Raw genomic sequence first — 22,111 nt, 5'->3', positions numbered from 1 at the left:
AAATAAAAATAAAAAAACATGATATTAACTTTCTAGTTCTGTGTGATTTCTAGATAAGTCTCTCTGTCGAGATAGTGCAGTGGCAATGCTCACTGCAAGCTGTCTCGGTAATTCTCAGAAGTAGCTAATGAGCAGGATAGTAGCTTCACGTTAGCCAGGATGTCTCGATCTCCTGACCTTGTGATCCGCCCGTCTCGGCCTCCCAAAGTGCTGGGATTAAGTTCAGAGCTTTGGGATAGGCTGCCTATGTTGAAGGATCTCTCTCTAGAATCAGCTGACAGGAAAAGCTTCCCAAATCCCAGGAAGGTGTTTATATGCCAGGATTAGCGACGTTCTGCTCACCCTCAAAACTGATCAAGGTCAAAGCACATGAACCACCTATGAATTACAATTATAGCCAGGGAAGGTAAGTCATAGATACCCTTAGCCCCATCTTGCAGGTGATAGGGTAGAAGAAACTTCAAATATGTGTCATCCCATAAAATGGCCATTTCGGTAGTTAAAGGGCCAGTAGTTACCAAGGAAGGGTGGGTAACAGGAACGCAGGCCTGACAGCTGTGGTAAGACACCAACTCCACCTGCTCCCTCCCTGCCAAGTTTAGGCCTCTAGGCCACGCTCACTAAAAAGCCTACCTGGTTGAGATGCTGCATCTTGCCTGGCTCTGTAGCAAGCCCTCCGCTGGAGCTCTGCTGCACTAGCCCCTGCCTGAGGGGGTTGCTGCTTGGCTGGAAGTGAGCTTGCTGAGAGGCCTCCTGCCCAGCAGGGGCAAGGGCCACCTCCTGAGGATGTTCCAGCAGCTCTGGCTCCCATGATAGAGGCCTCGAGTCCCTCTCCATGACTCTGATGGCCTCGTGCTCACCCTCACTAGCCATCCTAGGAGACTCAGCTGCCATGCAACAGACTGTGCTGGCACTGTGTCTACACAGCATGTCCTGCATGCTCTCAGGCAGCCCCAGGCCCTCCGGCCACCTGGAGATCTTGGCCATCTGCAGGATGTGCTGGTAGAACCTCTGATCCACAGAGTAGTCTTCACTTTCTGACTGCTCCTCGACAGGGCTCTGCATGTGGGACATGTGAGGAACTGAGAAGGGGCTGAAGTGTTGATCTCTGAAACCCAAGTCTGACTGAGCCACACCCTCCTCAGATCCCCGTGAGCTCTGCAGGTTCCAAGGGAAGTTGTTCACCTCATCCAGGACGGGAGAGCCCAGGTGTGAGGCTAGGCTGCTGCCGCTGCTGCTGCTCTCCAAGTCAGGCCCAGACATACTAGGCTTCTGATCTTTATAAGGGAGCTCTGCAGACCCGAGGGTCTGTCTCTTCTCACCGGCAGGAGGCTCCCCGGGGCCCCTCCCTGAAAGGGGATTCTGAGCTGGTTCTGATGCCAGGGTTTCAGGTGGTATTAGCAAGAGCCCCTGAGGTAGTCCTTCAACTGAGGCCCCTAGAGCCTCAGGGTCACTGGGCTCTGTTTTCTTGCAGCTTCCTGGGATATCCTTATTGACAAGCTTGGAGACCTGTTCCATCCACAGTCCAGGAGGTTCTCTCCTCCTCCTCCCGCTGCCTACGCTCCCACTTTCCCCGGGAACTCCCTGCCAGCTCAGGTCTTCAGTAGGGCTGCTATCTAACAACAACTTGCTCTTCCTGGCAGGCAACATGTGGCCGGAAGAACAAGAGGACAGGGAGGGCTCCTCCTCAGGGGATGACGTGGGAATGGGGCTTTGGCCCTTGTCCCCTCCAGGGCCAGTGGAGCTCAGTTTGGCTAAGCTGTGGCTGTGCTGCTCCCCTTTCAGCAGCAGGCCCTTGATGGCTTCAGAAAGCTTTGAGTGGACAGGAGCCTGGCTCCTGCTTTCTACCACATCCTGCACATTTTGGAGAAGCCCAGTGTTCTGAGGGGCTGGAGTGCCCAGTTTCTGCTGTCTGATCCTCATTTCCAGCTCTTCTGTTTCAGGGCCTGAAAACCCCAGGTAGATTTTCTCTGTCGCCGTCTGGAGTTTCTCCAGACCCTGCTGATCACCTAATTCTCTCCTGCATTGGGCTGAGGCCCTGCCTAAAATTTTCTCCATGTCAGCAAAGACCTGGTGGATTTGGGAAGTTTGGCCTTTGGAGAGTGGCTGTAGCTTTCTGGGAAGGGCACCCATAAAATGCCAGGGGATGTCGCCCAGTATGCCTGGGCTCTTTCCTTTGTTATAGGATCCCTCACTTCTAGCCTGAATCTCTTGATCTACGTCCAGATCAGGAAGCCCAGATGCTGACGGAGGGGACAGGCTGCAGAGAAAGGATGAAGGAGGCAGAAGTCCCTCCTCAGGCTGCGTTTCCTAGATGGGTATATAAACATGCAGAGAAAACGAAGACAAAGCACTTCTGATTTACACTTGCTACCTTACCCCTTGGTAAGCCCTCAGCAGAAACCCACCCTCTCTATTCAAAGTAAAGCACAAACTGAAGAGGGAAGAAAAGATAAAAACTCTCTTGGGCTGAAATATGTTGTTTTCTAGGCTCCAGTTTCCTTATCTACGAAGAAGAGGCTGGACTAGATCAATGGTTTGCAAACCTTGCTCCATGGAACCTGGGAAGTTTAGTACCTTGGGGTACTATATTGTGCATGTGACAGAGAAAAGGAGTCACAAAGACCTACACTGCCAAGTCCAACCAAAGAAGCTCCATTTCTTTTTGTATAAGCTGGACCTCTATAGAGGAACTGACTTGAAGACAGGGCTCTACTACAAACTAAAGTCTGAAAATCACTAACCAGACTATCCCTAATGTACTATCCAGCTCTCAGATTCTGTGATTGATTAGTTTTAACCTTGGGCCGTGTGTGGTGACTCATGTCTGTAATCCCAGCACTTTAGGAGGCTGGGGCGGGTGGATCACTTGAGGTCAGGAGTTCGAGAACAGCCTGGCCAACATGGTGAATCTTCATCTCTACTAAAAACACAAAAAATTAGCTGGGAACGGTAGTGGGCGCCTGTAATCCCTGCTCCTTGGGACGCTGAGGCACGAAAATTGTTTGAACCCAGGGGGCAGAGGTTGCAGTGAGCCAAGATCATGCCACTGCACTCCAGCCTGGGCAACAGAGCAGGACACTGTCTCAAAAAAAAAAAAAAAAAAAGGAAGAAGAAGAAAAAAAAGTCCACCAACCTTATCAAGGACACCCAGAAATTTTTTTAACAGGGAGAGAAGAGAAGCATAACAAATGACCCGAGACTTGAAATCTCAGTCTAGCATTGTCTACCAAACAAACCAGTTGCTATTGCTTGAGAGACCTCCACATGGTCACAGACCCTCTGGGCTAGAAAAACTTTTAAAAACTCAACCACCCCTCTACCAACATTCACACTGAACCCCAGTTGGCTGTGAGTGCACACCTCCAGAGAGTCCAAACCACTTGCGTCCAGGCTGCCTGCCTGGCTCAGAGCTGTCCCCTGGACAAACTCAAGTTTGAGGCACCTGTCCTGAGCCCTAAGAACTGGACTGACAGCCCAGGGCTGTCCCATTTTCTTCACTTCCTGCAATCACGGAAGGAACTCTTTTTAACAGAGGGCTCTAAGAACCCAATCACACATCTACATCTCAGTCCTTTACCCAGCTCTCCACCTCAGAACCCTCACTTCATTCCATCTCCCGCCTTTCGTCAAGCCACAGCCTGCCCAGATGCCTGACTACCATTTCAAATAATCCGGGGTCCGTGAAAAGCCCTGTGGCCACCTTGTGCCATTCAAAAACATGACATTGGAAAATCCAGCCTAGCTGGAAATTATCTGCCCTCTTTTCTCCATCTGGAGGAATGGGCTTGTTACCGTGTTTCTCAAAACATGAGTAGTATGTCAGGGAGGGGAGGGAAGAGAGAAGTGTCTGCGGAGCTTGGACCAGAGGAAGCACAAGGCTCTGAAGGGAAATAAAAGCTGTAAGAGCGAAACAAGTGGGCCGCTGAAGAGGGTGGAAACGATGTTCCCAGTGCTCCCCACTGGCTGAGCTGAGTTCCTATGTCCGTCCCTCTCTTCAGCATGTCCCACCTGCCCCAGGCCTGGGTAAAGGGACCACCACAGCATTCTGGGAGAGCCTGGGCCTCAGTTTGGTATGGCTCCAGGTCTTAGTTGCTCCACCTAAATCATGTGGGCAATAACTCCACCTCCTAGGTTCGGACGTACTAAAGGGACAAATAAAACAATAATTAATATGAATACTTTGAACTCAAATACAAAAGCTACTTATAACCAAGGAAATCACGCTGAGCATGCTGGCTCTTGTCTGTAATCCCAGCACTTTGGGAGGCTGAGGCGGGTGGATTACTTGAGGTCAGGAGTTTGAGACCAGCCTGGCCAACATGGTGAAACCCCGTCTCTACTAAAAATACAAAAATTAGCCAGGCATGGTGGCGGACACCTGTAATCCCAACTACTCAGGAGGCTGTGGCAGGAGAATTGCCTGAGCCTGAAAGGCAGAGGTTGCAGTGAGCTGAGATCACGCCACCGTACTCCAGCCTGGGTGACAGAGCGAGACTCCGTCTCAAAAAAAAAACAACAAGGAAATCACATTGCAATTAAACTTCAGTTACCCACCACTCACTGAGGACACTGGCAACAATCTAGATGAGCAGATAAAGCCCAAGGCTTTTCTTTGGAATCTTGAAGGCACCCGGTGTTTTGACAACTAAATTATGGCTACATCTGACATCTAGGAATTCACACCGCCTTAAGACAAATAAGGAACCCACACTGGGGAGGCTTGACTCTGAATAGGAGAAAGGACACTTCACTCAGCTCACTGGCCTCTGCCAACCACTTCCAGTCCCCACTCTCCAGAGCAGCAGATGCCATTACTGCTACTACCACTGCAAAAACCATTCCAGAAGAGCACTCTCTCTCATCAGTCCTATTAGGTAACACGCACTTCCCAAGTGGGGAGAAAAGGAAATGTGTAGATGTGGCAACAACTTCCAGAATTCCAAAATCTGAAAGGAAAATCGACCAGAAGACAGGCAAAGTTTAGATGATATACTATCAAGAATTTACCATATTCTAACTGTTGTCTTCAACCTCCCAGCTGCAGACACCTAGAGGTTCCCAATGTCCCTCCAGATTTCAGCCCTGGCCTCTCTGGGAGGAGGCATCCACTGACTCACCAGGGAACTTTTGGGGGTCTCTTTGTCCTTCTTGTCTTTCTTTTCCTTTTTTTTTTTCTTCTTCTTAATGGCCCCTGAAGTTGACAGCTTTGCCCGCTCTTGGATCACCAAGTTCCGATAGTGTTCGTCACATGGATGGTCCCACATAGACTGCCCGGTGGCAAAGTTGAAATAGTAAATGTCACCTGTGATGTCCTGGCTGGGGACGGGCAGAGTTCAGAAGTTAGTCCCTGCTCAGTTATAAAAGAAGAAAAAGAAAAAGAGGGGAAAAAAAGAAAAAGGGAGAGGAGGTAAAAGAGGAGGAACAGCGGGGGTGAAAAAGGGAGGGAGAAGATGGAATGAGAGGGGTTAAGAGCGGAGGGAAGGAAAGGATTAACACAGAGTCAAAGGGTACCATTTGGTTAAGAAGGAGTTAGCTTAGCTATGGGAAGAAAGGATTGGGATACCTAATCTCTAGATGCTGATGTATAATCACTGGAGTTCTTGAGAATGCATGCTGGACTAGTGTAGGAACAAACTTGGTTTTATTTAGATGGAGAAGTATAAAAACTATAGTATGTTGAACGTAAATGCTAGGATAAATCTTAATATTTTAATAAACAGTCTGAGGAAGAACAATGCATTGTGAGAGCTCTGGTTTTACAGAAGACTCTAAACTCATAAGAAGCAATAATCCTGCCGGGCGCGGTGGCTCACGCCTGTAATCCCAGTACTTTGGGAGGCCGAGGTGGGTGGACCACCTGAGGTCAGGAGTTCAAGACCAGCCTGACCAACATGGAGAAACCCCATCTCTACTGAAAATACAAAATTAGCTGGGGTGGTGGTGGGCGTCTGTAATCCCAGCTACTCGGGAGGTTGAGGCAGGAGAATCACTTGAACCCGGGAGGTGAGATCATGCCATTGCACTCCAACCTGGGCAACAAGAGCGAAACTCCATCTCAAAAAAAAAAAAAAAAAGTAATAATCCAAGCTAGTGTGGACCTATGGTAGAAGAAAATAATGTAGGAGGTTTATTTCAAGAATCTGTGTTTCAACATGGACAAGTCCAAAATAAGCCACTCATCTCATCCACCATTAACAACAATCTATTAGGACAGCTAACAGGAAAAATGAAGTCCACTCACAATAGTAATGCAAAATATTTTATACTCACGCATAAACCTAAAATGTGCAAAATCTTTATAGAGTTTTACTGAAAAGTCAGAAAAAAGAAAAACACCCACGGGAGAGGCATTCAGTATTCCAGAATAGAAAGACTCATGTCTGTAAAGATGTCAATAATCCCAAAATTAATATATAAATCCAATACAATCCCAATCAAGCTCCTTATGCAATCTGACAAGCCGAATCTCAATTCAAACATAAGATCAAACGAAAAATAAATGAGAAAATGAGCAGAAATAAAAAAAATCAGGGGTAAAAAAGGACACTGATAGAAGATATGCAAATGACCAATAAGCACATGAAAAGATGTCCCACATCACTAAACACTGGGCAAATGCAAATCAAAACTATTCTGAAATGCTACTTCACACTGTAAGCATGGCTATTACCAAAAATCCAAAAAATGAGCCTTGGCAACATAGTGAGACTCTGTCTCCAAAAAGATGAAAAAAATTAGCCAGGCACAGTGACACACATCTGTAGTTTCAGTTACTCAGGAGACTTGAGGTGTGAGGATCGTTTGAGCCCAGGAGTTCAAGGCTACAAGGCTAGGTGCGGTGGCTCACACCTGTAATCCCAGCACTTTGGGACGCCGAGGCAGGTGGATCACCTTAGGTCAGGAGTTCGAGACCAGCCTGATCAACATGGTGAAATCCCATCTCTACTAAAAAATACAAAAATTGGCTGGGCATAGTAGCTCACGCCTGTAATCCCAGGACTTTGGGAGGCCAAGGTGGGCAGGTCACGAGGTCAGGAGTTCAAGACCAGCCTGACCAACATGGTGAAACCCCGTCTCTACTAACAATACAAAAATTAGCCAGGCGTGGTGGCGCTTGCCTGTAATCCCAGCTACTTGGAAGGCTGAGGCAGGAGAATCGTTTGAACGGGGGAGGTGGAGGTTGCAGGGAGCCAAGGTTGCACCACTGCACTCCAGCCTCGGTGACAGAGCAAGACTCCGTCAAAAAAAAAAATTAGCTGGGCGTGGTGGCATGCGTGTATAATTCTAGCTATTTGGGAGGCTGAGTCAGGAGAATCACTTGAACCCAGGAGGTGAAGGTTGCAATGAGCTGAGATTGCACCATTGACTGCCAGCCTGGCAGACAGAGGAGCCCTTGCACACTGCTGGTAGGAATGTAAAATGGTGCTGCCACTTTGGTAAATAGCATGGGGGTTCCTCAAAAAAATTAAATCAAATTTAATATAAAATAAAATTTAACTTAAATATAAAATATATTTTACAATAGATTAAATAATTTTAAAATAGCTGGGTACCATGGGGCACACCTGTAGTCCCAGCCACTTAGGAGGCTGAGGCAGAAGGATCCCTTGAGCCCAGCAGTTTGAGGCTACAGTGAGCTATGATTACGCCACTGCACAGCCTGGGTGACAGAGCAATACCCCATCTCTAAGAAAAAAATTAATTTAATTTAATTTAAAATAGAATTACCATGTGACCCAGCAATTCCATTTCTGGGCATATATCCAAATGAATTGAAAGCAATAATTCAAACAGCTATTTGTACACCAATAATCACAGCAGCATTAGTCACAATAGCCAAAAGACGGAAAGAAGGCCAAATGTCCATTGACAGAAAAATTGATAAATAGGGCTGGGCACAGTGGCTCACGCCTGTAATCCCAACACTTTGGGAGGCTGAGGCGGGCGGATCACTTGAGGTCAGGAGTTCAAGACCAGCCTGGCCAACATGGTGAAACTCTATCTCTACTAAAAATACAAAATTAGCCGGGCATGGTGGCACGTGCCTGTAATCCCAGCTACTCAGGAGGCGGAGGCAGGAGAATCACTTGAACCCAGAAAGTGGAGGTTGCAGTGAGCCAAGATCGCACTACTACACTCCAGCCTGGGTGACAGAGCGAGACTCCATCTCACAAAAAAAAGAAATGATAAATAGAATGTTGTATATACATGCAATGGAATATTATTCAGCCTTAAGAAAAAATTCTCACGCATGCTACAACATAGATGCACCTTGAGGATATTATGCTAAGTGAAAGAAGTCAGACACAAAAGGACAAATATTGCATAATTCCACCTATATAAAGTACCTAGAATAGGCAAATTCATAGAGCCAGAAAGCTGAATGGTGATTGCCAGAGATTAAGGAGAAAGGAAAATGGGGAATTCATATGTAATGGCTACAGTTTCAGTTTGGGGATGAAAAAATTCTGGAGATGAATGGTAGTGATAGCCATGTAACATTGTAAATGTACTTAATGCTGCTGAATTGTCCACTCAAAAATGCTTAAAATGGTAACTTTCATGTTATATGTATTTTACCACAATTAAGAAAAAATATATACAAATGTATTGACTTCACTATGACAAAAGAAAACATAAACCAAATTAAAAGACATGTGACTGGGATAAAATAGTAGAAATAGTGGTAAGATACCACTGGGTAAGATACTATTACCCAGAATACCCAGAATAATCAAAGAGTTCTGTCACCTTAACAAAAATAAAAGATAAGCAATCTACTAGACAAAAAGGCAAGAGATATAAACAGGTAAATCACAAAAGATCAACAGATGGCCAGTTCAACTCTACAAACAACTTGGGAAATGCAATTTAAAATGATCCATTGTTATTTGTTGCCCTTGGATTGACTATTTTTTTTTATTGACAATTTTTTAATTGATAGTATTTCTAGGCTGGGCACTGTGGCTCATGCCTGTAACCCCAACACTCTAGGAGACTGAGGCAGGTGAATTGCTCGAGCTTAGGAGTTCAAGACCACCCTGAGCAATATGGCATAACCCCATCTCTACAAAAAAAATACAAACATTAGGCCGGGCGCGGTGGCTCAAGCCTGTAATCCCAGCACTTTGGGAGGCCGAGACGGGCGGATCACGAGGTCAGGAGATTGAGACCATCCTGGCTAACACGGTGAAACCCCGTCTCTACTAAAAATAGGAAAAACTAGCCGGGCGAGGTGGCGGGCGCCTGTGGTCCCAGCTACTCGGAGGCTGAGGCAGGAGAATGGCGTAAACCCGGGAGGCGGAGCTTGCAGTGAGCTGAGATCCGGCCACTGCACTCCAGACCGGCGACAGAGCAAGACTCCGTCTCAAAAAAAAAAAAAAAAAATACAAACATTAGCCACGCATGGTGACATACACCTGTAGTCCCAGCTACTGGGGAAGCTGAGGTGGGAGGATCTCTTGAGCCCAGGAGTTAGAGGGTGCAGTGAGTAATGATCATACCACTGTACTCCAGCCTGGGCAATAGAGCAAGACTCTATCTCAAAAACAACAACAACAACAACAAAAACTTCAATATACTAAAAACGGAATAAAAAAATTGTCCTTATTTGCAGATTACATTTTTCTACAGGGTAAATATGTGCTAGAGACATTAAAGAAAACCTAAATACTGCAAATGGAAACAGACCATGTTCATGAGTTGAAAGTATTGTTTAAGATGTCAATTTTGGCCGAGCGCGGTGGCTCAAGCCTGTAATCCCAGCACTTTGGGAGGCCGAGACGGGCGGATCACGAGGTCAGGAGATCGAGACCATCCTGGCTAACACTGTGAAACCCCGTCTCTACTAAAAATACAAAAAACTAGCCGGGCGAGGTAGTGGGCGCCTGTAGTCCCAGCTACTCGGGAGGCTGAGGCAGGAGAATGGCGTGAACCCGGGAGGCGGAGCTTGCAGTAAGCTGAGATCCGGCCACTGCACTCCAGCCTGGGCGATAGAGTGAGACTCCGTCTCAAAAAAAAAAAAAAAAAAAAAGTCAATTTTCCCCAAATTGATTTACAGAGTCAACTTAACCACAATAAAAATCCTAATAGGGGCCGGGCGCAGTGGCTCAAGCCTCTAATCCCAGCACTTTGGGAGGCCGAGACGGGCGGATCACGAGGTCAGGAGATCGAGACCATCCTGGCTAACACGGTGAAACCCCATCTCTACTAAAAAAAAAAAAAAATACAAAAAACTAGCCGGGCGAGGTGGCGGGTGCCTGTAGTCACAGCTACTCGGGAAGCTGAGGCAGGAGAATGGCGTAAACCCGGGAGGCGGAGCTTGCAGTGAGCTGAGATCCGGCTACTGCACTCCAGCCTGAGCTACAGAGCGAGACTCCGTCTCAACAAAAAAAATAAAATAAAATAAAAAAATAAAAAAATAAAAATCCTAATAGGAAACTGACAAGCTCTTCTTTTTTTTTGAGACGGAGTTTCGCTCTTGTTGCCCAGCTGGAGTGCAAAGGCATGATCTCGGCTCACTGCAACCTCCACCTCCCGGGTTCAAGTGATTCTCCTGCCTCAGCCTTCCTAGTAGCTGGGATTACAGGCATGTGCCACCACGCCCGGCTAATTTTGCATTTTTAGTAGAGATAGGGTTTCTCCATGTTAGTCAGACGGGTCTTGAACTCCTGACCTCAAGTGATCTGCCCGCCTCGGCCTCCCAAAGGGCTGGGATTACAGGCATGAGCCACCGTGCTTGGCCTTGGAAACTGATAAGCTATTCTAAAATTCATATGGAAATACAAAATACCTAGAATGTGACTTTGAAAATGGAGAACAAAGTTGGAGGATTTACCTTAAATGATTTCAAGATTTATCATAAAACTATATAATCAAGACAGAATGGTACTGGTGTGAAGACAGACAAACAACTCAGTGGAAGAGAGCAGAGGATCCAGAAACAGCCTCACACTTCATGGCCAATTAGGAAAATATCTAAATATAAGACTAGTCAAATAAATTAAGATTTTTGAAAATTGTGGTACATCTCTACACAGGAAAGTATGCAGCTGATACAAGAATGAGTAGGCCTACACAAACGGACATAGAAGAACAGTGTATATAATAAAGTGCTTATGTTTAAAACTAAACCATTGTGGGGGAGGGGGTGCATACATGTGTATTAAAAGAATCTAGAGAGAATTTACCAATTAATAGTAATTACCCTTAGGAAAAGAAGAAGGGTAAAAGACAGGTAAAGAAGAAGAAGGGTAAAATGTATGTATACCTACGTTTTAATGACTCATTTTATTTGTTTTTGAGACAGGTTCTCTCTCTCCCCCACGCTGAAGTGCAGTGATGCAATCTCGGCTCACTGCACCCTCAATCTCCCAGGCTAAAGCAATCCTCCTAACTCAGCTTCCGAAGTAGCTGGGACTAAAGGTGCATATCACCACCTCCACTTAATTTTTGAATTTTCTATAGAGACAGAGTTTCGCCAGATTGCCCAGACTGATCTCAAACTCCTGAGCTCAAGCAATCCCCCAAACTCGGCCTCCCAAAGTGCTGGGATTATAGGTGTAAGCCACCACGCCTGGCCAATTTATTTTAAAAAGTGAAAAATAGGCCGGGCACGGTGGCTCATACCTGTAATCCCAGCACTTTGGGAGGCCAAGGCAGGCAGATCATAAGATCAAGAGTTTAAGACCAGCCTGACCAACATGGTGAAACCCCGTCCCTACTAAAAATACAAAAATTAGCCAGGCGTGGTGGCACACGCACGTAATCCCAGCTACTCAGGAGGCTGAGGCAGAGGTCACAGTGAGCCAAGACTGCGCTATTGCACTCCAGCCTGGGCGACAGAGCAAGACTCCGTCTCCAAAAAAAAAAAAAGGTGAAAAAATTCACACTCTCCTTACAGGATAAAAAAGAGTGTTAGCCACCACTATCAGGTATATAAAGGCAGCTGGCATAAAAGCTGGCACGCAGCTGGCCCATAACCAATGACAGTTTCCTTCCATCCATCAAGTTAGGTACTGGAAACAGAATCCACTCCTATAAACTTATCCTACAAACATGACCAGAAGTCCTTAGCACCTCAAACATTGTGTAAAGTCCTGACAAATTTACTTCAATAGAGGTGGGAGAAGGTTAAAGGAAAGGTGGCTAAAAAGATCAAGAGAACAGGCTGGGCTCAGTGGCTCATGCTTGTAATCCCAGAACTTTGGGAGGCCGAGGCCGGTGGATCACCTGAGGTCAGGAGTTTGAGACCAACCTCGCCAACATGGAGAAACCCCGTCTCTACATACAAAATTAGCCAGGTGTGGTGGTGCATGCCTGTAATCCCAGCTACTCGGGAGGCTGAGGCAGGAGAATCACTTGAACCCAGGAGGTGGAGGTTGCAGTGAGCCGAGATCATGCCATTGCACTCCAGCCTGGGCGACAAGAGCGAAACTCCGTCTCAAAAAAAAAAAAAAAAAAAAAGATCAAGAAAACAAAGAGCCTGCCACGGGAGGAAAAGTTAGAAGGACTGTGATCCTTCAGCTAAGAGTAAGCCGACAACTGTAATCACTTTGGGCTATGGGCAACACAATGAATGGTATGAACAAGAATAGGATGATTACACCTTGTCTACAAAATTGCACAAAACCAGCAGAAAAGGGGACCCCTAGGATACCTGAGGACCAGTATGGGATACGCATAGGGAAATCCCAGTCTAAGGTAGGAAATAAATTTATGGCACTCACTTTAGGGAGACAAGCTGGAGAGAGCTCTATGCATGTGATTAGGAAGAGTAATGCAAGACAGGAGGACACAGTAGACACGGAGAACACAGAGAACAGTGTCACCATGAGCAGGGAGCCCTGCAGTCCTCAGGAGAAGGAGGGAGATAGCAGCAGTGACATGGCTCCTTCTAGCTCCCCAACCTTGGCCACTCTGTCTTTCCTCTCCGTAAACCTCTGTCTCCCTGAGACAACCTGAGTGAATCGCTGCTCCTTCCAACCCAAAGAGCTCTAGCCAAAATGAAAATACCAATGAATCCGTGAATGGGAACCTATTCATGAATAGGTTACATCAGTTCAGATATGGCAGAGCCAGGTGTTCCCAAGGGACACAGAAACCCTTTGCTGGTCTGCATGGCCTCACTGCAAACCTCTTTACCACCAGCATCTCATTTTATTTTATTTATTTTATTTTATCTTTTTAAGTGTAGTTTTATTTATTTTGGTTTTTTTTTTTTGAGATGCAGTCTCGCTCTGTCGCCCAGGCTGGAGTGCTGTGCCACAACCTCGGCTCACTGCAACCTCTGCCTCCCAGGTTCAAGTTATTCTCCTCAGCCTCCTGAGTAGCTAGGACTACAGGTGTGTGCCACCACACCCAGCTAATTTTTTGTATTTTTAGTAGAGACAGGGTTTCACCATCTTGGCCAGGTTGGTCTCGAACTGCTGACCTCAAGCAATTCACCCACCTCAGCCTCCCAAAGTGCTGGGATCACAGGTGTGGGCCACTGTGCCCGGCAAGACCAGCATCCATTTTAGAAATGCTAAGGAGGTAAAGTTGTCAGGAGTAACAACAGCCCCTCAGCACATCCTAAACAGATGCTGGTGCTAGAGGACCGGATCCATGGCAGTAGCTTCTGTGACCTTAGATATAAGCATTGAACCCCATCCTAGGGACTGTCCAGTCAGCCTACAATGAAGCCTGAAATAGCAGGCAGCATAGCAGAGGGGTGGCACAGTATTGTCCCTGACGGTACAGGATAGGATTGGAAAAGTAGGCCAGGCCAAACTCATCTCCAGTGTTAGCTTCCCTCGGCCTCTGCTAGGCCAAGTCACTGGGCCACACCCCCTACTGACTTACCATGGTTTCCACTCCCCAGGCAGTGGGGCCACAATGCCCTCCCGCGCCAGCCACATCAGTTCTGGTTCCTTGATGGGATCAATACCAATCTCCCGGGCATATTCAAGAATTTCTGAAAGGAGAGGCAGAGGTGGGAAAGTAAAAGAGATGAAAAGAAGAAAAAAACTCTCAATCTTTCTACTTTGTCTTTTCTCTCCATCAATGAGAAAATCATATTCTTTAAATTATAAACAATAAACATATAATTGTTTCCTTACAATTATAAATGGTACACTTGAATCCAAGCATGCTATCTCTACACTACAATGATATAATCTGAAGCCAAGCATTAAAAACGCAAAAAATAGGCAGGCGCGGTAGCTCATGCCTATAATCTCAGCACATTGGGAGGCCGAGGCAGGTGGATCACAAGGTCAAGAGTTCGAGACCAGCCTGGCCAACATGGTGAAACCCCATCTCTACTAAAAATACAAAAATTAGCCCAGTGTGGTGGCATGTGTCTGTAATCCCAGCTACTCTGGAGGCTGAGGCAGGAGAATTGCTTGAACCTGGGAGGAGGGGGTTGCAGTGAGCCGAGTTCACGCCATTGCATTCCAGCCTGGGTGACGAGAGCAACACTTTGTCTCAAAAATAAATAAACAAATAAAGGTAAAAAATAAAATAAAACCAAGACTTCATTCCAGCGGGGGCCTCAGAGGCAAGAACCCCAAAACCATAGCCAGAACCATCCAGGATGAGCACAGCCTTATCAGAAGGTAGTAAGCTCTCCCAAGATTTGCAAAAGCTTGGTGCAAAAGCACTCATCATTTAGTCAACAAACATGTACTGAACAACTACAAGTGACTGTGCTCCTTGAGGACATTACAAACACACAAATGGAGTACAACCCAGGTGACACATGCTGTAATGAAGACATGTCCTGTATGCTATGGGTGCAGAGAGAAGGCAGTGACTGATTCTGCCTAGGGGCAGGGAGCTATCTGAGCTGAGAAAGTGGATGATACTCAAGCAGGCTGAACCCCCTCTTCCATGAAGGGAGTTGCCTCTTTTTCAATGTTGCTATATATTACGACCCTAATACTTTTGTTCTGGCTGGGTGCAGCGGCTCATGCCTGTAATCCCAGCACTTTGGGAAGCCAAGGTGGGAGGATCGCCTGAGTCCGGGAGATCAAGACCAGCCTGGGCAACACGGTGAGAACCGGTCTCTACAAAAAATACGAAAATTAGCTGGGCGTGCTGGCATGTGCCTATAGATGCAGCTACCCAGGAAGCTGAGGTGGGAGCTTACTTTCTAGTAGAAGAGACAGCCAGCAATGAGCTTGAGGAGGGCAAGGCTATCCTCCAGCTTGGGGGACGAAGCAAGACTTCATCTCAAACAAACACACAAAACTTTTTTGTACTCTGGAAATCAAGTATTTAGAAAAGCTCTTTTGCCACAGAACTGAAGGACAGTGGAGATATATGTACTGACTTAAGCACTATCTCAGTCAGGCACTGTGGTTCATGCCTGTAATCCCAGCACTTTGGGAGGCCAAGGTGGGCAGATCACTTGAGCTCTGGATTTTGAGACCAGCTTGGGCAACATGGAGAAACCCCATCTTTATAAAAAATACAAAAATTAGCCAGGCATGGTGGCATGTGCCTATAGTCCCAGCTACTCAGGAGGCTGAGGCAAGAGAATCGCTTGAGCCCAGGAGACGGTAGTTGCAGTGAGCTGAGATCCCGCCATTGTACTCCAGCCCGGGCGATAAGAGTGAAATCCTGTTCCAAAAAAAAAGAGCTATCTCATGTACAGTAAAAAAGATAAATGAGATAACCATTGGAACATGTCACCAGAACCCCCAGAAATGATTAAATAAATAGGCAAATGACATGAATGCTTAAGCTGGTAATAGCCCAGGCCAGAAGGGCATCACCAACAAGCCATCGCAGTGGAGAATTTGGAGGCTGACATACCTGGGAACTAGGAAAGAGAAAATATTTTTTCAAAGGACTGCCTGGAACTTGACTGACCAGACTAATTTATCCATTTTTCACAAATATGTTTGAATGTCTCCTATGTACCAGTCACTAGGAGCCATGAATAAGAAAAAAACTAGTCACTGCCATTGTGGAGCTTACATTCTAGTAGAAGAGACAGCCAGCAACGAAGTAAACAGTTAAATATACAAAAATTAAAACTTCTGATAAACACAATGAAGGAAGTAAATGAGGTATGCGCTAGAGAACGTCAGGGTGGAAGAGCATTCCTTTAGAAATGATAGTCAAGGAATCAAGCTATTGCACTCCAGCCTGGGCAACAAGAGTGAAACTCCGTCTCAAAATAATAATAATAATAATAATAATAGAAACGATGGTCAAGGAATGCCTCTCAGCAATGTTGACAGTTAACTGAAACCTGCACAAGCGAAAGGAGCCAGCCATGCAGAGCACTAGAGAAAGAGCATTCAGGCAGAAGCAGCACAGGTGCAAAGGATCTGTGACAACCGGTAGCTCTGGGGACTGTCAGAAAGCCAGTATAGCCAGGCATGGTGATGCACACCTGTAATCCCAGTACGTTGGGAGACTGAAGTGGGTCGATTGCTTGAGCCCAGGAGTTCAAGACCAGCCTGGGCAACACAGCAAGACCCCATCTCTAACAACAAAATACAAAAATTAGCTGGGCCTGATGGCAGGCACCTGTGTAGTCCCAGCTATTTGGGAGGCTGAGGTGGGAGAATCACTTGAGCCCAGGGGAGGGGTCAAGGCTTCAGTAAGCCAAGTTCACGCCACTGCACTTCAGTCTGAGTGACAGAGTGAAACTCGGTCTAAAAAAAAAAAATTCCAATGTGACTGGTAGAGACAGCCAGGTCACAGAGCCCTGCAATCCCATCAAGGGTGTTATGTTGAGTTATGGGGGTGGGGGGATACCAAAAGCACAACCCTGACGTGATCTGCTTTATAAGCAGTAAGGCTAATTGATTAGGAAGCTACTGAGATAACCAAGGAAAAGAAAATGGTGGCTTGAGGTTAGAATGCCTACACCTGGACTGGGCAGAAGAAAGTTTTTATAAACATCCTTAGAAAAACCTTTGACTCCATTTACAACAGCAACCAAATGTATACAAATTTAAGAAATATGCCGGTCATGGCCGGGTGCAGTGACTCACACCTGTAATCCCAGCACTTTGGGAGGTCGAGGTGGGTAGATCACCTGAGGTCAGGAGTTCAAGACCAGCCTGACCAACATGGTGAAACCCTGTCTCTGCTAAAAATACAAACATTAGCTGGGTGTGGTGGCATGCACCTGTAGTCCGAGCTACTCAGGAGTCTGAGACAGGAGAATCACTTGAACCTGGAGGCTGTAGTGAGCCGAGCTCACGCCACTGTACTCCAGCCTGAGCAACAAAGCAAGACTCTGTCTCTAAAGAGAAAGTAGGAAAGAAAGCAAGAGGCCAGTCGTAGTGGCTTATGTCTGTAATCCCTGCACTTTGGGAAGCCCAGAAAGGAGGATCACTTGAACCCAGGAGTTCAAGATGAGCCTGGGCAACACAGTGAGATCCTATCCCTATAAAAAAATTTATTTTAATTAGTCAGACACATGGCACACACCTGTAGTTCTAGCTACATGGGAGGATCACCTGAGCCCACGAGTTCAAGGCTGCAGTGAGCTATGATGGAGCCACTGCATACCAGCCTGGGAGACAGAGTAAGACTGTCTCTATAAACAAAAATATGGAAAACAAACAAACGCCCTATGCTATAAGCACAGTCCAATATTTAACATGAGATCCACATATTTCTAGAGGTGCAAAAATTGTGCACCCTGCTCTCAGGTCCATGAACCACCTGAATTATAAGCAAACTTTGTATGCTCAGATCATAACTCGTCAGAATTTCAAAGAAACTTTCACTCCAAAAAACTGCTTAGTGCTTCAAAGTGCAGGCCCTATGGCCAGGCACAGTGGTTCATGCCTGTAATCCCAATACTCTGGGAGGCCAAGATGGGCAGATTACTTGAAGTCAATTTGAGACCAGCCTGGCCAACATGGCAAAACCCCATCTCTACTGAAAATACAAAAAAAATTACCTAGGCACGGTGGCACGCATCTGTAGTCCCAGCTACTGGGGAGGCTAAGGCAGGAGAATCACTTGAACCTGGGAGGCGGAGGTTGCAGTGAGCAGAGATCCCGCCACTGCCCTCCAGCCTGGGTAACAGAGTGAAACTCCCATCTCAAAAAAACAAAACAAAACAAAACAAAAAGTGCAGGCCCTAGAGTTTGAATACCTGGAGATGGTTCTAGCCACACCACTTAGAATAGAACTGTATATCCACAGGAAGTTAATCTTTCTGTGCCTTGGTTTCCCCATCTGTAAAATGGGGATAATAATAGTACCTAACTCAGAGAGTTGCAGTGAGGGTTGAAAAGGTAATACACGGGCCAGGCATGTGTCTCCCGCCTGTAATCCCAGCACTCTGAGAGGCAGAGGTGGGAAGATCACTTGAAGTCAGTTTGAGACCAGCCTGACCAACATGGTAAAACCCCTTCTCTACTGAAAATACAAAAATCAGTTCCCCAGGTGTGGTGGCGGGCACCTGTAGTTCTAGCTACTCAGGAGGCTAAGGAACGAGATTTGCTTAAACCTGGGAAAGGGAGGTTGCAGTGAGCCAAGATCACAGCACTGCACTCCAGCCTGGGTGACAGAGTGAGACTCTGTCTCAAAAAAAAAAAAAACAAAAGGTAATAAGGTAATACATGTAAAGTGCTTAAAACAGAGGCTGGCACATAATAAGTTATGTTGTTATTGTTCTTAATAATGTTATTCTTGTTGTTTAAAAAAACTCTGCTGTAAGTTTGTGTTTAGGAAATTGGGTTTCCCCTGGTCTCAGAACACACTGTATTTAGATATCCCCTAATATGTTTCTATTTAAATCTAATCATTGCTCTAACTCAGAGACAGCAAATTTTTCTGTAAACAACCGGATAGTAACTATTTTAGCCTTTGTGGGTCATATATCTCTCTTACAGCCACACATCTCTGCAGCTATAGCATAAAAGCAGCCACACACAATACATAAACCAGTGTGACTGTTTTCCAGTGAAGGTTTATTTACAAAAACAGGCAAGTAGCTGGGCATGGTGGCTCACGCCTATAATCCCAGCACTTCGGGAGCCAGAGGCAGGCAGATTGCTTGAGGTCAGGAGTTCGAGACCAGCTTGTCCAACATGGTGAAACCCATCTCTACTAAAAGTACAAAAATTTGCCAGGTGTGGTGGTGCACGCCTGTAGTCCCAGCTTCTCGGGAGGCTGATGTGAGAGAATCACTTGAACCTGGGAGACGGGGGTTGCAGTGAGCTGAGATCATGCCACTGTACTCCAGCCTGGGCAACAGAAAGAAACTGAAAAAAAAAAACAGTCAAGAGGCCAAGGTAGGCTCACATCGGACCTAACCCAAATACACTAAGCAACTCTGTACGTGTACCATACTTTGCACTGAAAGAACAAAAATAAACCAGACATAATCCCTGTCCTCAAAAAACAAACACAATACACCACTGGCCTCTTCGCAGACTTGTTACCTTGCTCACTAGGAATGTAGGTCTCATCATAATCTTCTTCCAGAACCAGCTGATCTCCTATGCGGAGAGGTCGTCCAGCCATGACTCATCTGGGCTCAAACACCTAGATCCCAGAGACCCCCACCAAAAGAGAAAATCAGTGACCAAGCTTAAGAGGGGAAACGGGCCGGGCGCGGTGGCTCAAGCCTGTAATCCCAGCACTTTGGGAGGCCGAGACGGGTGGATCACGAGGTCAGGAGATCGAGACCATCCTGGTCTACACGGTGAAACCCCGTCTCTACTAAAAAATACAAAAAACTAGCCGGGCGAGGTGGCTGGTGCCTGTAGTCCCAGCTACTCGGGAGGCTGAGGCAAGAGAATGGCGTAAACCCGGGAGGCGGAGCTTGCAGTGAGCGGAGATCGCGCCACTGCACTCCAGCCTGGGCGACAGAGCTAGACTCCGTCTCAAAAAAAAAAAAAAAAAAAAGGCCGGGCGCGGTGGCTCAAGCCTGTAATCCCAGCACTTTGGGAGGCCGAGACGGGCGGATCACAAGGTCAGGAGATCGAGACCATCCTGGCTAACACGGTGAAACCCCGTCTCTACTAAAAAATACAAAAAAAAAAAAAAAACTAGCGGGCGAGGTGGCGGGCGCCTGTAGTCCCAGCTACTCGGGAGGCTGAGGCAGGAGAATGGCGTGAACCCGGGAGGCGGAGCTTGCAGTGAGCTGAGATCCGGCCACTGCACTCCAGCCTGGGCGACAGAGCGAGACTCCGTCTCAAAAAAAAAAAAAAAAAAAAAAAAAGAGGGGAAACGATGGCGCTGGGTCATGGAGCATCTGGATCAAACCAGACCCTGCATAGCAATTTGGCCAGGGCCTTCCCAAGTGCCAGGTATAGTGGAGGGTGAAACCAGCAACTCAAGGCTCACAGGCTCTGCGCCTGGAAAAGGTCTCTCAAAGGCTTGATGAACACTTGGTGAACCACAAAACATCTTCAAGCCTGGCTCTGTCAAGAGTTTGACTTTGTACCTCCCCCAGATAGAAGAGACAATGACAACACAGAACCACCAAGTAGAAAATCCTAGGGACACCAAAGTAACCAGCAGCACACAGACACCCATACACCAGCACACTTCCGTGGCACACCCCCATCTCAACACATATTCCTGTCCGGATGTCTCGATTCATAACCAAAATGCCCTCAGGAAGCTTACAATCCAGTGGTGGGAACGACCTCAAGAGCAGCACAAGGCTGAAGGGAAAAAAGCTTCCTGTTCTGGGAGTACTAAGATAAGGGCAAAAAATTCCCCCAAAGAAAGGAAGGAAGGAAGGCTGACAAGAATTCTGATGGTGGAGAGAGGCATTCTAGACAGAGGGAGCATCTCGTACAGACAGGTGTTCCAGAGTGCGGATACCAGCGTGTGTGACCCGCTGCTCACACAGAGCCTCGCAGACCATGCTAAAGAGCCTCCACCCTGTCCTACGGCAGAGAGGAGGCACTGAGGGATCTGGTGAAACAAAGTATCACAGGGTGGCCTTTTTTTGAGGACAAGAACTCTGGCAGGACTGGCACAGATGGATTGGAGAAATTAGAGACTGGTGTCAGGAAAACCACCTGAGGAGGCTGCTGCCCAGGGGCAAGATGACGAGGGCTTTAACGAGGACGGCAGCAGGGGAATGAAGAAGGGACAGTCAGAACGGACCCGGTGATGGTAAGCTTAATAGGACCAGGATATGAGGGAAAGAGTGGAAAGGAGCTACATCCCTCCAAAATGCACATACGTATATATTGTACCTTTTTTTTTTTAACAGAGATGGTGTCTCACTATGTTGCCCAGGCTGGTCTTGAACTCCTGGGTGCAAGCAATCCTCCCGCCTCAGCCTCTCAAAGTAAGAAAAATTCACATATTGAAGCCCTAATCCACAATGTGACTGGATCTTTAGGAGGTAATTAAGGTTAAATGAGGTCATTAAGGTTAAATGGCCTGATAGGATTAAAAAGAGAGAAAGAGAGAAAGGACCAGGAACCAGGGTGGCAGATGGGGGCCACTGCCTAGTGACTTAGAGCTCTCTCTCTGCCATATGAGGACACAGCAAGAAGGCAGCTGTCTGCAAGGCAGGAACCCGGAAGAGACCTTGATATGGGCCTTCTAGCTTCCAGAACTATGAGAAAAGAGATTTCTGTTGTTTGAGCCCCCTAGTCTACGGTATTGTGTTATGGCAGCCCAAGCTAAGACAGAACCCAAGGTTTCTAGCTCCAGGGATGGGGCAGTGCCAAATTCTTCAACTGACAAGTCGGTGCACTTCCAGAATTGCTCCTCTCTTCCCACCCCTACCTCAGGACCCCAGTTCCCCCCAACTCTCCCCATGGCAGCTCCCATGCTGCAGCCTGATGAAGCAGGTTGCCTGGGAAACTGCTGCCACACACAGTCCTGCTCAGAGCACCTCCCTGACCCGCAGAGCAGTTGGCCACACCGGATGTGACCAACAGGAGTCTGGAGCCACAAGTCCGGACCTCTCCAGTCCCCACTTCCTCAGAAGCTGCCACTGTTCCTCCTGGAGCAGCAAGGATGAAATGGCCCTCTTCAAGCAGAAAGGCCCAGCTATTAAAAAGGTTAGGACCTGGGAGACCACATCAAGCCCAGGCGGCCATGGAAAGGCTGGAGGACACACCTAAACATGTGGAATCCCAACACCAGACAGCCAGGGCCAAATTCATATCCCCCT

The 22,111-nt window shown here is 47.0% G+C and overlaps 1 protein-coding gene across 15 annotated transcripts in view; it reads right to left on the bottom strand.

Moving 5' to 3' along the window:
- CEP164 (centrosomal protein 164) overlaps positions 1-22,111 on the bottom strand; it is a 95,881-nt gene that overhangs the window by 57,215 nt on the left and 16,555 nt on the right. For 10 of the 15 annotated variants that reach the window (XR_004436109.1, XR_004436110.1, XM_033206843.1 and 7 more), the window contains exons 2-5: positions 19,407-19,509; positions 13,846-13,957; positions 5,121-5,319; positions 634-2,310 (exon numbers count right to left, since the gene is read on the bottom strand). Coding sequence is in view for 13 of the 15 variants with exons in the window: in XM_033206843.1 (XP_033062734.1) it covers positions 634-2,310; positions 5,121-5,319; positions 13,846-13,957; positions 19,407-19,488 (2,070 nt within the window). In the remaining 2 variants the exon portion in view is untranslated. Of the gene's footprint in view, positions 1-633; positions 2,311-5,120; positions 5,320-13,845; positions 13,958-15,133; positions 15,394-19,406; positions 19,510-22,111 lie in introns of those variants that run through there. The other 5 variants (XM_033206853.1, XM_033206854.1, XM_033206845.1 and 2 more) reach the window with 4 other exon arrangements.

Source organism: Trachypithecus francoisi, unplaced genomic scaffold (genome assembly GCF_009764315.1).
Source record: "Trachypithecus francoisi isolate TF-2019V2 unplaced genomic scaffold, Tfra_2.0 Lachesis_group8, whole genome shotgun sequence".
In the NCBI taxonomy this organism is placed as follows: domain Eukaryota; kingdom Metazoa; phylum Chordata; class Mammalia; order Primates; family Cercopithecidae; genus Trachypithecus; species Trachypithecus francoisi.
Note: the sequence above shows the minus strand (reverse complement) of the source record. Positions and strands in the feature narration are given on the sequence as shown.